Raw genomic sequence first — 16,951 nt, forward strand, 5'->3', positions numbered from 1 at the left:
GTGGGTTTTGTGTGTTACAGCATGCTTGAATTGAAAAATTGGCATGCTAACCTTTTACTGTTGGAATCTTGCTTTATAGGATAGGAGATGAGGAAGAGGACAACAAACACCGGTATGTGACTTCCCTCAACAACTTAAATGACTTCATTCTTTTTCCTGTCAAGTTTCTTAAAACAGTAACTCTGAAAGTGTTTTCCTTTTGTAGTTGGTTTTTTCACCTCCGCTTCCTTGAAAGGGCACAGAGCATTTTTGGGCATTGAGGTTTCTCAGACTTCATCTTGGTTTTGTGTAGTTTTCCGAGATCTCCTCTTGCGTCATTAGAGAAGCTCAGTTATCTCATGCCTCTTCTGGTTTTCTGTTCTTGAGTGTGCAGTTAATCTACCAAATTAGTAGTGACGTGTAGTGATTAACTGGTTGTGGATGAAGCTAGCTGGTCACTGAAGCTGATAGCTAGTAAAAAACTGCTGCTGTCCCAGAAAGTGGGCTTGAACTAGAGTGTTCTAGACATGGGCTGCCGGTGGGAGAACTTTCCTTCCTCATCAAGCTTGGTTGAAGAACAAGACTCTGTATTCTAGGAAATGGAATTATCATAAGGCTTTAGTGTACTCAGATGTAAAGTGTGTGGCCTTCCATATGCTCCCTTACCCTTCCTTTACATCCTTCTCATTCCTGCTCTGCCTGTTGCCCAGAGTGCTTGCAGTGTAGCACCCCAAACTGACTACTTTCTGCTCTGATCTAGTATGCGTTGAATTTCTGGTGTGAGGTTGACAGCCTCTGGAAATTGTACCACTTCATCCGGATGTAATATTCTGCTTGTAATTTCAGTTCCAGTGTCACTTCTTTGAAACGCAGGAAAGAAGCTTTAAATAGACTTTAGTTTTCTGGGTCCCTCTTTGATAGGGACTTTGAGTAACAGTTTAAAAACTATTGACCTAATAATTTGATGATAGCTGATTTATTTAGGCATTCTATCAAAGAAAAATGATAACATACTAGTTACGAGTAGTCTCTAGTACCAGAGACTAGTAAGAGTGTCTCTCTTTCTCTAGCACTGGTCTTTATTGTCTTCCAGGAGGTTTTCAGTCACCTGGTCTTACATTGGACTGATGGTCCTGTGTCTTGCCTTTTCTATGTGAAATGATGTGTCCATTATTTTACAAATGCTGAAATGGGATAGCGTGTTCCCCACTAAATCCAGGCTCTGAAAAGACGTAAGAAATAGAGTATTCTGACAGCTAACTGACCTCTGCAATGTTGCTCCACTCTAGAGGTTATCTTCCTAACATGTTTTCCGCTATACCTTCTATAGTGAGCTTCAGGAAAAGCAATGTAGTCAGAGAATCAGAAGTTGTGATTTCTGCTCTATGGGCAATGATTGTCTGAACTCCAGTGGGTCCCTGGATCTTTTTCTTCCACACTTGGAAATTGGGAATCTCTTCACTGCCTGTGGCTATTAAGGGTTACTTAGATATATGTAATGTTTATGTAAGGTACTATATGAACACCAAGGATTATTTTCTTTCTGCTTAGCAGAGAAGCCTCTCTCTTAACCTGAGCTATTGCAAAAGATCTGGGTATTTTTTTTCCTTATCTATTAATTGTTTCCTAGATCATTTCAGTATTATCCTGAAACAGGTTTGAAGCTGTTGAATACTGCTTAGCAGTAGTCTCTCTCCTATGGAAAGACATAATTTTACTTGAAGACTGACTTTTCTCAGCAGGATGGACTTTACTGCAAGAATGGGATTCACCTCTGCCTAAACCTCTTCACAGTTGTATCTGCTTAATTTAAGTCACTTTGTGGTCTGTTCTTCAAAGAGTACAAACGCTGCTTTTTTTGCCAGCTCTCTTGGAAAATGTAGCTTTTAAACTCTGCAGGGAGATAAGTTATTTCTTCTCTAAGGTCATTTATACTTAGTTACCTTGAAAAACTCAACTTTGTTTACTTTATGGCTTCAGCGAGAGACTCTCTTAGTCTAGTCCACAAAAATCCCATTTCTGGTATGTGAGTTACGTCAGATACAGAACATCTTCACTTCTGGAAATGTACAGCCTTCACCTTGTAGTTCTGGAAGCACAGTTTCTGTAAATGATATGCTTTCTGCCTCTCTTCATTTTCCCACAACTTCAGAATGAGAAGAGCACTTTTGCAAAGAGATCTTTTCTATCTACTGTGAGTAGAAAGCTTTGTGATTTAATTTTTGCCTGGCGTTTCTACACCAGGGGAGTAAAACCCACGCTACTAAAAATAGCCTGTAACCCTTGATTCTACTCCAGGGCTTTCTTCACCAACTGTGGAAAGTTCCAGCTGCAACGGAAAAGTCTTACAGGTTTATGTCCTCCTCCCACCTTGCTTTTCCCTGACAGAGAAGGTGGTGTGTGCTTAGAATATGGGTGAGGAGAGAAGTTGACCCTTGTGGGTTCAGCTCTGTGTTCCTGCTACTGAATGTCTTGCAGGTGTGAAGTTAACATCTATACTTGGAGGGCCACCATATGGTGAGAGTCTGCCAATTATAAATTACTGTGCATATGGATCAACTTTCTTTTCTGTTAATCATTCATCTCAGGTTGAATTTTTTTCTTCCTTCCTTGTTGGTTACCTGATTAAGTTCATTGTACTCCAAATCTAATGGGAAGCTGAATTTCAGCTTTTTTAGAGTTTTGGGCCAACGAATGCAGTGTGATTGCGTTTTACAGTTTGTTACACAATGGTAGATAAAAGGGCCTGGAAGAGGGAGCCCGTATGGAGGATTCTGCTTTCAAAAAAATCATCTCTACGTGCTAAAAATGGCATCAAAATTGCAGGTCTCTGAATCAGTCTCTTTTGAGAGTGTGCTAGACTTAAACCCAACATTCAAGCAGCCATTTGGTAGATCCTGTAAAAATATTGTGCTATGTCTGGCTGGGATGGAGTTAACTTTCTTCATAGCAGCCCGTGGGGCTGTGTTTGGGATTTGTGGCTCCAACAGTGCTGATAAGGCACCGATGTTTTGGCTATAGCTGAATGCTTGTGCAGTCTCAAGGCTTTATCCTTTTCCCACTCTGCCCAGTGACTAGGCTGGGCGTAGGCAAGAGATTGGGAGGGGACACAGCTGGGACAGCTGACCCAGAGTGGCCAAAGAAATATTCTGTACCGTAAAACATTACGCTGAACGATAAAAACCGGGGTAGAGAAAGAAGGGAGGGGTTGGCTTCCAAGGTGGATGCTGTCTGGAGACTGGCTGGGCATTGGTTTGCCAGTGGGAGATGGTGAGTGGATTTCCTTTGCTTATTTCTATTTTTATTCTTCCTCTTTCATTCACCTATTAAACTGTCTTTGTCTCGACCTGCAAGTTTTCTGGCTCTTGTTCTTCCTGTTTTTCCTCGCTGTCCCACTGGGGAAGTGGGGAGCGAGCGAGTGGCTCTGTGGTCCGCGGTTCCTAACCAAAACGCATTATCCTGACTTCTGAATTTGTGTTTGTCTTTGCGTTGTGGCTGCTGTAACACCTTAGTGATGTTGACTTTTTAGAAAGAACAGCATCGCTATTGGCTTGTTAGTATTAGTCTGATGATATTAATATGCATTTTTTTAGTAGACTTCTTCATAGGCCTTGACCCTGTGAATTATTACCAGCGAAAAATCATAGGCTGCCTATAGATTATGCTATAATCACTCATTATACTGTGTTTTTAGAAACTGGCGGTGCTGGGTAGTGTTTCAGAGCTGGAAGATGATGCTTTGCAGGCTTCCAGCAGTTTGCTGGGAAGGGAAGCACATACAGAATGACAAGAAATGATGGAATGGAGGCAGAGGGTGAAACAAAGATTTATAACAAGTTTTTATCTGTAGCTTGGAATACAGGCAAAATAGATTTAAAATACAATTAAAATAATTTTAACTGCAACTTGTGAGCTTATGTTAGTAATGGTGGGAAGAAGATCTTCAAGAAACCTGGGCAATTAATGGCTGCTGGGAATGGATCTTAAATGATGTGTTATGCGAGGTTCATCTGTTTCCTTTCAGATATCTGTTTTGCCCTGTAGCTGTTGTTAGCTACCTCGTGTTTTCTCTCCAAAGAAGATCCTTTTGTTTTGTATTCAGCTTTTTAAGTCAGTGATCATTTTCTATATTGAAGGCTGTTCTTTTATGTCAAATCACACTTCTGTACTTCTAGGTCTCACAGAAAAAGAAGTCAACCCCGAAGACATAAAACAGAGGATCAGAAGTCTCTTGGGGATGTCATGGCTATTGAAACTGCCTTGGAAGATGTGAAAGTAAAAGAGGAGCTGAAAAGAGGGCCAGATCTAGAGGAAGAGGAGAGAAGCAAAGTGATTGAGGGAGAAGGTGAGAGCCCAGCTCACTGCTGGCGGATCACTTCAGTGAAGAACTGGGGCAAGCTATCTCTCTAAAACACATTTGTAAATAACTTGTCTGCTGTTGTTTATTTCTGTTGAAAGATCAGTGGAGTCTTTCCCAATATTAAATCTATGCTCACTGAAATACACCATCGTTTACAGCAGCAATTGATTTTTCCCTCTCTTAAGGATTCAGTCCAAATAGCTTTCTTGGCAGGGCTTGAAATTTCTGCCAAAACTATTATAGGATTGTAAAAATATATATTATGGGAGGAATATTTTTAAATATTTCATAGAGAAACAAATAAATATATTTTGTGTCCCACTCTGAAAAGGAATGATTTGTGCACTCCCTTGTGCAATTAATCTTTCCCCTTTCCCTCCCTTCCTCCCCATTTCTTACAGAGACTGTGAAAAAAGTCAGCCTTAGCTTGTGCGAGATCTGCAGCTGCTGCATGAGCGCAAGTTGCAGGTTTTCTGTTCTTCAAGTCTAGCTGTAGGAGGGAAGCTTTTCAGCTTGCTTTGCCTGGCTGAAGTTAATACCAGTCCATGACAACTCCCAGTCCTTTATGCGTAAAAGCGCAGATGCCAAACTGTTTAGCAGAAAGCAAAGAGGAATAGGAGCTGAAGAAAACAGAGCTGTTTTCCACAAAGCTGTGGCTAAATTTATGTGCAGCCTTTGATAAGTCACTTAACCTTTCGCTGCTCATTGCCACATCTGTACAGTGGACCTAATATTTTTTAATACTATGGTCCTCCTGTAAGGAACAGCGTCTGTAAATTCTTTGAAGCTGTTTGTTGGAATACACCACGACTTAAAGCAAAATATAGTTGAAGGTCTGTTGCAAAACCAGAGAATGTCTTGGTTTCTGTTTTTTGTGTGGCATGTTCCTAATACGTATGATCAGTCCAAAGGCTTGACCTCAGCCGTCTTGCCGGAGGCTTTTTTTGTGATACTTCTTATTTTTCTTGGCTGTGTATGAAAGGTTGCAATTCTTGCTGGGGGTAAGTTGTTTTTTTTCCCCTAATGTGCGTGGTTAAGTAGTTGATGTCCCTATGATGCACTCCCTCTTTGAGGCACTCTTGAGCATTTCATAAACGCAAGTTTATTTTCATATATTGTATATAGCCAGTGTTTGTTTAGCATTTGGAGAAAACTGACGCTGCAAACTGTTTGGAGGACTTTGATAATGATTTTAAAGGAAATCTGTGGAAGCTCTGGGAAAAGAATTGAGGTCTTTGTTCAGTTCCAGAGTCTCTTAGCTAGACAGTGTATTTTCTCTTTTCATGGAAAATAAGGAATTTGAAAATCATTGTTGTACAGAGCAGGAGTAGCACAGCACAGATAGCTAATTCCTATTGCCCTAAGCTTGAAAGTGTCAGCAGTGTGTTAAATTGTACGCTTTTAGCTCTTGTACAAGTTTCACAGTTGATGCTTGTAATAAATGGCCTGAAAATGTTGATATCCCTTCAGAGACGAGAGAGAAGTGACAAGGAGAGATCCGAGATCCTTAGAACGGCAGAGGAACAATAAAGACTCTGTTCTAGCCGAATAAGTTCCAAATCATACACTTAGACTACATGTTAAGAGCTCTTTAACTGTTAGCACAGGAGGGAAAGAACTTATTTTCAGCACCGTTGCAGAAAGCATCGCTAGAACTAGACTATTTGCCTTGCGGTTTCTGAGGGGTCTGGTGCTCTGTGGCTGTTAGCAAGTATACAAGTTTCTTAATGCAATACAGCAATTAAATACCCCTGGATTCTCTAGTTTTCTACATCCTGCTGTCTGCATTACCTCTCACAAGTGTCTTACAGTTTCATCTTGAAAAAGAAAATAGTGTCTGTTCGGATGGCTCTGCTCGTGGCAGTTTAACTTCCCCTCACCTTCACTTACTTTTTCTTTTCCTCTGGATTTAATTTGACTTGATTTTCTACTTAACACCAGAAAAGATGACCTTGGAAAGGAGGAAGAAAGATTTCAGAGTAGTCATTGGTAGTTTCAAAGTAGGTCTTATGCTTCATGTTGGTTATTTGGACTAGATGAGTATTAATAACTTGAGGTTTTCAGAATTTCTGACCCGGATACCTTAAGGTGTTTTTATGACTCAGCTTTATATTTATAATTTATTATGTTGCTATTAATGCGTTTAGAATTCTTAGCAGGTTGTCTTGGGACTTGGAATTAAAAAGGAGAGTCTTTAAGCTCTGCTTTTCTCTGGATGTGCTAAATACATCCTATGAGTCAGCAGGTGTTACCTGCCATGCTGTGCCTGTCAGAGTCCTGCAGACCTGGGCTGCAAACCGTGTATCTTACAGGAGGATTCTTCTTTTTCTCATGTGAGAAGAAGCAGTGAGATGCCTAGCTGCAAAATAGTTGTGTGTTGTTTTCCTCCACGTTTCATTAAATGCCATTCCCACATGTCCTCTTGAGTGCTGCAGTTGTAAACTAAGTACGTAATTACATGAAGCAATACTGTGATCGAGATGCCAATGAACCAGAACTGAGAACTTTTCTGCTGTTATCTGTATGCGATGGCAAATTGGGGCATAACTGAATTTTAGATGACCATTCGCTACGTGAGGATTTTACTTCAGTCAAGATCTCAAGAACTGGCCAGCTGCCAAGTAGTGGTGGTCTCTTGCTGTTTTTTCTCTAGTGTTGCTTAAGCTGGCAACGTAAAATCATTAAGAGATGAGACTGTTTGATGTGATGGAAGGACTATCATGAAACAATACCATAGCAAGAGTTTGTCGTGGAGGCTTTCTGGACTTTTCTACCATCATGTAGAAAAAATAGAGCCTTTTCAGAAATCTGCTAGCAGTTGCGGTGGCCATGTACATATTTGTAGCATGTGCAGTATGAAGTTCTGACAAGAACTGAGCAGACACAACCCGTCGAAGCAAGTAGAAGGTGTTTTCCTACCACTTCTACTTTCTGCTCTTGGATCAGTCATGTTCACATACTCTGTTAGCCATAGATGATGTACAGGATATAAACACTGGACGTGTAGGGATTGCTTTAGGGCAGTATTCTCTTCCTAGAAGCAAGTAATGCTGTTTAAGTGAAAACGTGAACTCGGTGTTTAGGAGGAACCTGGAACGGTGGAATAGTCTTTGTGGTTACTTGATCTACCACACAGTCTCCCACGTGGATTGAAGAAAAACCCTTGAGTGCAACCATTACACCAGCACGGGCATCTTCTTGAAGGACGCAGTGCTGTATTAGACTGTTTTCTCCCATGTTCAGTTTCATCTTATCTGTGTGCTTCTGCTAGATTAATACGTCTAATTTACAGTAGCTTTCTGAGCTGTTGACAGTACAAATTATTTAAAGTTGTGGTTAAATTACTGAGGCTGAAGTCCATCTCTAATTGTCTTTGCCCGGTACCAGAGAATGTTGCCCTAGCAGATGAAGTCCATACTCTTACACAACTTTTCATGATCTCATTGTCCAAAGCTATATACGGTCCTAGGTAAGTGGTTTGGTTTCTCCACCAGCACCTCTTCCCCTCAGAGGTATTGTATACCTGCAGCTTTAATGAACTCCCTATAGTATTGCAAATTATCTCTAGACAAGTTTTCACACTTTGAAAAACCACTGTCAGCTGCAGTTTTCCATGGGTACGAGCTCTGCTACTTGTGCCTTTCTTCTTCAGCGGAAGGACGGCTGATAGGTGTTCCTCGGTTAACCTACTGCATTGATTTATGCATAAAGATCCCTTTGCTTTCTAGAAGTATTCATGATAGCCAGAGAGGGACTTTGCATTTTATCATACCTTTTTCCTGGCTTCTGATTTTATAGATTCACTTGCAAACTAGTTTGTTCATCTTAATACAGAAACTTTTAAACAAAGTTCTACGTGCCAGCTGCTGTCAAATTACCCATTTAGAAGTCAATAAAGCTGGTGAATGGCATTTGTTTTGTTGTTGGGTAGAGAATTCTCCGAGCGTATACAGAGTAAATATGATCCAGTTTTGTGCAACTGGGGAAAAAATCCAATTTGCCTTTCGTTCAATATATTTGTTTCTCTGAGGAAATTCAATATTCCTTTCTCTATGATAAAGCAAACCAGTTTATCTGAGGGACTGCCTACACAAGTGCAACAACAATAACTATTTGGGCTGGACTTGTTCCCATTTTTATAAATTAGCGTAAATAAAGTCATTAGACCAGACTTCTGGGCACTGTTGAGGTTGAGGTATCCCCTAGAAGATTTCAGCAAGGATTTTAGCACTTTATCTTCCTGTGGGATTATTCACCGTCTCTTTTCAAACCCTTCCTCCCGCAGATACCTCGTTATCGTGTGATGGTTTATCTGATTTTCCATTTATGAGGTTTGGGTGGTCGACTTTGGTTTGGTCCTTAGTGGAGGAGTCCGAGTAGGTTGGGCTTGGTGAAGCATCCTTATTAGGGTGAATAGTCTTTCTCTGTCTTAAATGTCGTCAGCCCTCCGCCCCATCCTGTTAGTGCGAAAATGACCTTCTGCAGCAGAGTCATCTAGTCATCGCATCGGCAGGTGAAAAACAATCTCTTACGAAATAAATTGAGCACCGGCATCTTTCTGTGGAGCATCTATTATTTACTTTCCTTTTAGTGAACTGATAACTTTGTTCATGAAGTGAGGGAGGAGTTGGGCGAAGGGAAACATATATCATTTTAGATGGAATAAGGCAAAATGTGAAGGCATCTCCTGTCCTAACCTAGAGACGCTGGCTCAGTGGCCAGTAGGAATTTTAATTGCTGCTGTAAAATCAAAGTGTGTGAATCCTTTACCAGAGCTATATTGGGAAGATAGGTGGGGAAGACTTTCATGGGTCATTACTGCTTCTGGTAAAAATATTGAGATGTCTATCTGTTCGAGAAGTGTTTCTGTTGTCACAGCCCTGTAAGAGACCCGCGGTGCTATGCAGACAAGACGCATGACGCTAAGCTGGGAGAAACAAGGTCGAAGGGAGCGAGTGTTAGGAAAGGATATCTCAGTAACCGGCCCTAGCATGGTGTCTGTAACAGGCTTAGTTCAACGCTGTACTTGATTTATGCTTTAAAGGCATGTTTTAAAAGGACTTTACAGTAGACATCTTTTGGTAATAATGATTCAGGTATCTTTGTTTAATTCTTCATTTCCTAGGGCTGTTGAAGGCATTGACACGCAGTAATACTCAGATAAGAGCTATGCTTGCAAAAAGAGGGAGCGGTAAATGGAGGTGGTCCGGAGGTTAGAGCAAACCAGTGATATAAAATGGTGGTCTCCAAACTTTCTTGATTGCACCCCTCCACCAGCAAAAAAATTTTGAGCACGCCTCCCGAGATATGTATATTTATTTATAAAATCTGTACATATTACTGTGCTGATATATTATGTATGTTATAAAACATGCACAAAACCCAGAAAACTTAAAAAGGATGAGATAAAGATAAAATACTATCTTAAAAATATATTTGATTTTATTTGTTAATGGTACAAAACTATTTTCTTCTTGTACCCCAGTGGAAAAAAAACCTCAGGGTTTTTCACACCCCACTTTGGAGACTGCCGATACAGAAAACTTGAAATACAGAGTCACAGCTAATGTAATACAGTATATGTTTTCTGGCACACTGTCCGGTGTCTTAGAGGTTTAGATATTTTCCCTCCAGGCAGCATTCATTTTGGCAGCCTTTCTGCTCCAGTCGAGAATTAAATAGTCCATAGGAATGACGCAAGTCTTTTACTTCTAAAGTGGGCTTCTGCAAGTCGGTGCTGAGGTGCAGCTGACAACGTCTACAGCTTTCAGCCTGCCTGTTTGAAGGGAAAAATAATACCATGATGTCATGTGTTAGCCCAACGTGGAGCTTTGTGATGAAAGGAGAAAAATATTAAATGCCCACAAATCTTGGCATAAGAAGCTAAATGTTGCCTATTGAAACAGGTGACTGCAAAGTAAAGGCCCGTCCTCCGAAAGTAAAAAGCGAGAGGAAGAGGAAGCACCTTTTCCATCAGCACCAGCACCATCTGCAAGCCCCTCAGCCTCCTCTGCAGCAGCAGCCGCCGCCGCTGCCACCACCGCCTGCGCCCCAGCAGCAGCTGGCCGGGGAGGAGGTGCCGGCAGCGCGGCCGTCGGCACCCGCCGCAGCGCCCACGGCGTCCACGGCAGAAAAGAGCTTGCCCCCAGCTCCCCTGAACGTTATCCAGCCCTCGGAGGCACCGGTTGAGGAGGAAGACTTTAAACCGCGGCCGATCATTCCCATGCTTTACGTGGTTCCACGGACCAAAAAGGTGGTGTTTGACAAGGAGCGCATGTCCTGCCAGCAGGCGTTTGAGCAGTTTGCCACCCAAAAGAGTCCAAGCTGGCGGGAACAGACGGTCCCTATGGAGATCCCTGTGAAGGAGGAGGAGAGTGTGGAAGCAGAAAGTACAGAGCTTGCTATGGAAGTCAGTGATTTACAGGTATGCATGACCGAGGAGGTGACTATAAGGTTTGCCAGTTTTAAGCAAAAGTTGAGGACTAAACTTGGCGTGAGGGGAGTCCTGAATTGTGCCTGAGCCTCCAGTGGAGTAGTCCCATGTTGGAGAGCCACAGGGTGCTTTTACAAGGAGAGATTGATTATTTTCTCACAGTTCAGACCGTAGTTCAGTCCATCGTTGCATCGATGCTGGCTGATTAATCAAACTTGTTATTGCCTTCAAAAGAGAAAATAGAGAATCTCTTTTCTGCTACTAATAGTACAGATAATACCGAAACGATCATCCCCAGCACTAGGCAGGAAGACCCAGCACAAGCAAATGGCTGCTGCAGAGCAACTGTTTTGAGAGTGGTAAAACCAAACGATCCCAAGGGGAACTTTGCACCAACATTTTGATAATTCTCCAGCTGATAGCATGCGCTTTATGCTTCCAGCCGTTGGCCTGCTATATAGTGTTGCCTGGGGATCTTTTCCATCATGACATTTAGAATTGGAAAAGTTGGCAGAAAACTTTTTCATGGACAATACAGTTCATGGCATGTAATCTGTCTCGGGCATCTCTTTTCCTTGGAGAGTGCTTTCCTTAGGACAGTTTCCAAAAGAGAAAGAAGAAAACATTCAGTAATTAGCAGCAAGTCCGAGAATGCTTTGAGTATTTACAATGTTGGATGGTACATGGGGCAGTGAGTACAGTACAATATAAATATGCTTGTCCTAAAATGCACCATAATGTTCTAGTAAAATGTTTCTGATCCTATGTGCCCTGTACATAATTTTTGTGCTAGAGTTCCTAGCTGTTTATATGATTGACCAGACTTTTCATAAGCTAGTGGAATTGGCAGGCTTGAAGCTGTTCTGAGGCTGTTCTGGTTTTAAGAAAACACTGTAGTTTACCTTTACCCGACATCCTAAGAGATAGCGTTGGCTTTATCTACTGCAGTAATTGGCTTGGGAGGCTTTGTTGATTCCAGCCAAAAGGCAGTGAAAAATTTGCTGTGTAAATTTGAGAACTCTTTATAAAGACAAGGATTCTGCCTCTCTTGTCCTGTACTCTCCCTTGCTTGCCGAGATATTTTGGGGTTCCCAGCTAGCTGCTTCTGTTTGTTACAGACTGCCTCTGCTTTTTCAAAAATGAAGATGGAGATAAAGAAGAGTCGTCGTCATCCGCTGGGCAAACCACCAACGCGCTCCCCATTGTCGGTGGTTAAACAGGAGACCTCGAGTGATGAGGGTGAGTGCACTAGCATTAAGAATGTGTGTGTGTCATGTCTGATCTGAAAAATTGCTGAAGCCATTAACATAACTGGAGGGCCTGAAACTTTTTGTGTTACACGTAACTGATAGAAAATGCAGTATGTTCCCATTTTGATAACCCAGCTGGAAACAAAATTCATCTGTGGGAGGTGTCCCTTCTCACCTCCCACCCTTTTTGCTCTCCAGAAAAATATTTTGCTGGCTGCAGAATGAGGCAGCATTTTAGGCAAAGGGGGAAAAACATGTTCACAGAAAATAACATCATTAAAGTAAAAGCACCTCCTTAGGTATTGCATTAAAACGAGATCTGTTCACCTCGCAGGGTGGTGGAGGTTAGGTCTGCTGTTATGTGTGTAGGGAAAGTTAATTCTAACTCTTTGGTTGGCTTTTTAATTCACACAAATGTTGGGGTCCAACTTTTCTTGGCAGATCTGGAAATGAGAATTAGAAAGTCTCCCAGTGCTTAGCTGTACACTTTTCCCACATTCCAGTCACTCTGAATGCCATAACAGTCTAGAGGGGAAAAAAAAAAAAAAGACTCTTACCTCTCACTTCTCTTGTGTGGTGTAATTCACCACTTGTGAGTCTTGCTCACATTATAAACTACTCGGAAAAGTCCGCAGTAAGAAGGTTTTGCGTGCTGGGGCAGGTACGTGAAGGTGTAGTTGGCAGTCCCTATTTTTTTACTTAGAACTTTATATTCAGAAGGACAACGTCCTTCCTGTTCACTTTCCTTCAGAGAATATACCCACTGATTTTAGAGAAGCTTTGTGTCGGAAGGGGATATCCCCTACCCCCGTAGCTCCATTTGCTTACCAAGGGTGATGCGTTTGATGTCTGGCATGTGTGTAATGTGAAGCATTGAAAGGCAGTTGAGACTAAGTTATCTTTTGGTGTGAGACCTTGCAACAAACTCTGTGCCAAAGGACCCTCGTTAGACAGATTCTTTTCGCTGTTTTGACTTTTTGGATGGTGTACAGGGACTGTGCTGTCTGACTCGGGAGCAACTTTCTGTTAAAGCTGCCGTTTCTTGGGGACTGATTTCCAGCACTGTTGGGCAAAATCTGATCAAACAGATTCTTCTCTTCCCTGCCAGGGAGTAGAAGCAGCTCTCTGCACTCCTTGCTTTTTGGGGCTAATCTGTAAGGATGATCTGGAGGCTGCAGTGAGGAAGAGTGAGCATGTGAATTAAGGGAGTGCATATGCTCCACTAAGATTCAGCTGAGACAAATTGTTAGCCTTTTCTACTTGTCTGTAACTTGCTTGAAATGTAGGAGCTGTTCCCTGTCTCACCTAGAATCCATCCTGGGATGAGTGACGGTGATGATAACATGCAACAGGAATTTCCTTTTTTCTCTGTCTGTCAGTCTGGATTATGACACTAGTTTCATTGATGTCACTGGTAGCATAAATCCTTCCCTGTCTCCTGATGTGCCGTGACTAAAATTTGGATAGAACATGTGGTTTGGTTTTTGGCTTACGTCTTAGAATGTTGTTAAAGGTGCTTGATACCGTCAAAAGGTGAGGGTTGAGTTCTGCTTTGAAAGTTAAGACATCTTGAAAGTATTGATCTGCATACCCGAGCTCACTGGTCTTTTTAAATTTTGTTTGTGCCTTATACGAGGCGCGGACACGTAAGCACGTGTAGCTGAAGTTAAGACTGTAGAACATGTCTTTGTAAATCTGTTTTGTTCTGGGGGCCAGCTCTGGTCTGATAGACGCTGAGCTGGCAGTCGGCTCCTGGCACGAGCAGTGTCTTCCTCTAGGAAGGGAAGCCTAACTCGCCCGCTGGCAAGGCTGTTCCTACTTGTCTCCCTTTCCAGCAGAATCCTATGTAGAGCTGTGGAAAAGGCGATGGTATTAGCAATTATTGTTAGCCTACGGACACCAGTTTTAGTCTGAGATAAAAATATAGTAAGAAAGCAAAGACACTTTTTAGGAAGTAACCTTCATTTGAAGCATGACAGAGATACACAGATATCGTTCGTCATCTCAAAAAAGGATTGGTTAATTAAAGACAATAAAATTCCCCACGTTGTCTGGAAAATAGATATCATATTAGTTGGGGTGAACATTTAGAATCTGAGATGTAAACTTAGGCATTAGTATTTTACTACAAGTTCCTTTTATCATTCCTGGTAACCTAAGAGTCTGAAAATCTTAAAAGGGAGGTAGAAATGGGGAGGAGACTTAGACTTGTTGAGAGCAGAACATTAACTGCGTATTTCCAGTAACTAACAGGGAAGCAGTGAACAATTTGGTTTAATGTACTGAGCTTTGGGGAATAATGTTCCACTAAGATGTTTTTGAGTTCCCCTGGCCGGAGCTTTGCAGATTGACAGTGCGGTGAGTGGTTTACACTTAGTCTTGCATGGAAAATTTCTTTAACACTTATAGTGCCTCAGAATTCCTTAATAAGGAATTATAAGAAACTTGGACCCCCAGACTGACACAAATGGATTCTGTGGTGCTTTAATCATAAAATGCCAAGGGCCTTTTAAAGGTTTAGTAGAAACAAAGAATTAGCGAGCTAATTAGCATCTACCAGAGCTCTGGCAGAAGAAAAGGTGGTGGTGAATGCAAATGGAAGGCTTAGTGGTGTACACCTGATGGAAGGGGCTGTGAAGCAGCTGCAGAAAAGTGAAATGTAAAACTTGAACCCCAGAAATCCCATGGCCGAGATTTGTGTTTGCAGGAACAGGTATGGGATGCACTTTGGGAAGGTTGAAACAGGCTTGCTGCTGGCCGGTGGGAGCTGGGAGCTGGCCTAACCAAACCGGCACGCGCTGCGTGCGCGTCTTTCAGAGAGCGCAGCTCCCAGCTGGAGAAGGGAAAGGGAGATTTCCTTGTGCTTGCATCACACATTTTGAACTTGGCTTCATTAAAAGAATGCTGTAGGTTTCCACAGCTGGAAGGTGGAGAGAGTTACCAAGGCAGTAACTCTAGATTCTCTTTCTTCTTCCTCATGGCCAGTTCCATCAGGCCATCAGTGTCTCCATCTTGTCTATCCTATCCATAAAGTGGAGATTCTGTCCATTAAAGGAGGTATTTGAGGCACGCACGTATGAAGAACTTTGGATGAGTTGAATGTTCTTATTTATTGGACGACTTCTGTTGTTGAAACATTAGCTGTTTAACCCTACCTGGCTGTGTTTTGCCTGTACTCTCTGTAGACTGTTTTGCCTTTACTGACTGTTCCTTGTTTTGGGATTTTTTTCTTTCCAGAAACATTTCCGTTTTCTGGGGAGGAAGATATGAGTGACCCAGAGGCTTTGAAATCTCTACTTTCCCTCCAGTGGAAGAACAAAGCACATAATTTCCCAGCTGAAAGAAAATTCAATGCAGCTGCGGCCCTGAGTGAGCCATACTGTGCTGTCTGTACCCTCTTTTACCCCTATAACCAGGTAATTCCTGATGCTGCTCGGATGGATGTGTCGGTGGTGGGTGCTGAATGGTGGCTACTGTGTAAGTTGTGATGCAGACCTTTATAATAAGGAACGAAGACTCATAAAAATTTGCACACCAAAGAAGTGTGCTAGGATTTGGCAGAGACAGCGGATGGAGCCTTTTTTGTTATCTTTCCTGGCGTCTCTGGCTTTTCTCAGCTTTCGTTTTTTAAATCGCGCTGAAAGAGCTTCGCACTGCAAACACTATTTCATGCAGAGAAATGATGCCGTGTTGGGTATGTGATCGCTCTCGTTTAGATATGGGCCCAGATTTCTGAATATATGCAAACGAGCGACAAAATAAAAATGTACTGAGTAAGCACAAGCATCACTTTTTGGAAACCACCAGTATGCTTTGGGATATGTTATGAGCAGAAAGGCAAAATTTATCAGATGAATTAGTTATTTGCCCAATTGTGTATTGATTTGTTCTTGCGTGCGTATAGAGCCAAATCTGGCTTTGTGTGTCCACTAGGAATATGTGGCTTAGACGCATATATATGTGTTGGAAGCTTTTTCTGAGAAAAGCAGAACCCACCTCCCCTTCCAATAAAATCTCTTGATTTATTATACAGACCAGAAATAAAATAGCTGTTCTGATTGCTGGATGATGTTGTATAATGGTTGTGAGGAAAACTGGGTACAGCTGGGCTGTTTTAATCCATTGTTTTTAACTCTGCTACCAGAAACCTTGAAATGTCCTTCAGGAGAAATTCTTGCAGAAAGATTAGGGGAAGGATGCCAAAAGGATGGGAGGGGGGAGGGAAGGTCTTGCTTTTATTAATATTTTCCCTTTTTTTTTTTTTTTCCCCCCTTCGTGTTTTCAGCTGCAATTTAGGAGTTTAGATTTTTACAGAAGAGAAACAGGGAAAGCTGCTCATTACTGTCATGCTTCTTTGAGCTTTCGAAATAAATTACAGATTTATAGGCCTAAGGAAGAGAGAGAGGAGCAAAAGGGATGGGGTGGGGGTGTGAATGAGCAGGCAGCATTTAAAGCTTGTTATTTGTACTTCATGGCATCAGGAGTTGGATGACTTTTTTTGCGAGGGGAGTGCTTTGACTTTAAAGTTAAAACTGTTACCAGGGAAGAAGCAATTCCATATGATGGTATTTGCTCTTTAAGTCCTTACAGATGGATAAAGAAGCTGTCCCAGTCTCTGTAGGGGAGACCACCTCTTTCATCCACCTTTCTAAATGCGGACAAAAGACCAAGCCTCTGATCCCGGAGATGTGCTTTACCTCAAGTGGAGAAAACACAGAGCCCCTTCCTTCAAATTCATATATTGGAGAGGATGGAACCAGTCCCCTGATATCCTGTGCCAAATGCTGCCTGCAGGTTCATGCGAGTGAGTGTTTCCTTCTTCACCAAGATGCTCTTTGGGTATTGAGAGACTCACAGATTTCTTTGTGTGTTGCCTATATTCGAATTCCTTCTTGGCATGCTTGCTATACCTGTCACTCACACTTCTTC

General features: G+C 42.0%; 1 protein-coding gene across 3 annotated transcripts in view; it reads left to right on the plus strand.

The window, feature by feature from the left end:
- Nucleotides 1–16,951, plus strand: part of KDM4B (lysine demethylase 4B) — a gene marked incomplete at both ends in the record, with an annotated part of 79,223 nt that overhangs the window by 46,202 nt on the left and 16,070 nt on the right. Inside the window, 6 exons of one of the 3 annotated variants that reach the window (XM_082011027.1) lie at nucleotides 80–112; nucleotides 4,155–4,324; nucleotides 10,246–10,781; nucleotides 11,891–12,011; nucleotides 15,260–15,438; nucleotides 16,604–16,826. In XM_082011027.1, coding sequence (XP_081867153.1) covers nucleotides 80–112; nucleotides 4,155–4,324; nucleotides 10,246–10,781; nucleotides 11,891–12,011; nucleotides 15,260–15,438; nucleotides 16,604–16,826 — 1,262 coding nt within the window. The remainder of the gene's footprint in view (nucleotides 1–79; nucleotides 113–4,154; nucleotides 4,325–10,245; nucleotides 10,782–11,890; nucleotides 12,012–15,259; nucleotides 15,439–16,603; nucleotides 16,827–16,951) is intronic. The other 2 variants (XM_082011028.1, XM_082011029.1) reach the window with 2 other exon arrangements.

The sequence above is a fragment of the Phaethon aethereus genome, assembly GCF_964289735.1.
Source record: "Phaethon aethereus genome assembly, chromosome: 26".
NCBI lineage: Eukaryota > Metazoa > Chordata > Aves > Phaethontiformes > Phaethontidae > Phaethon > Phaethon aethereus.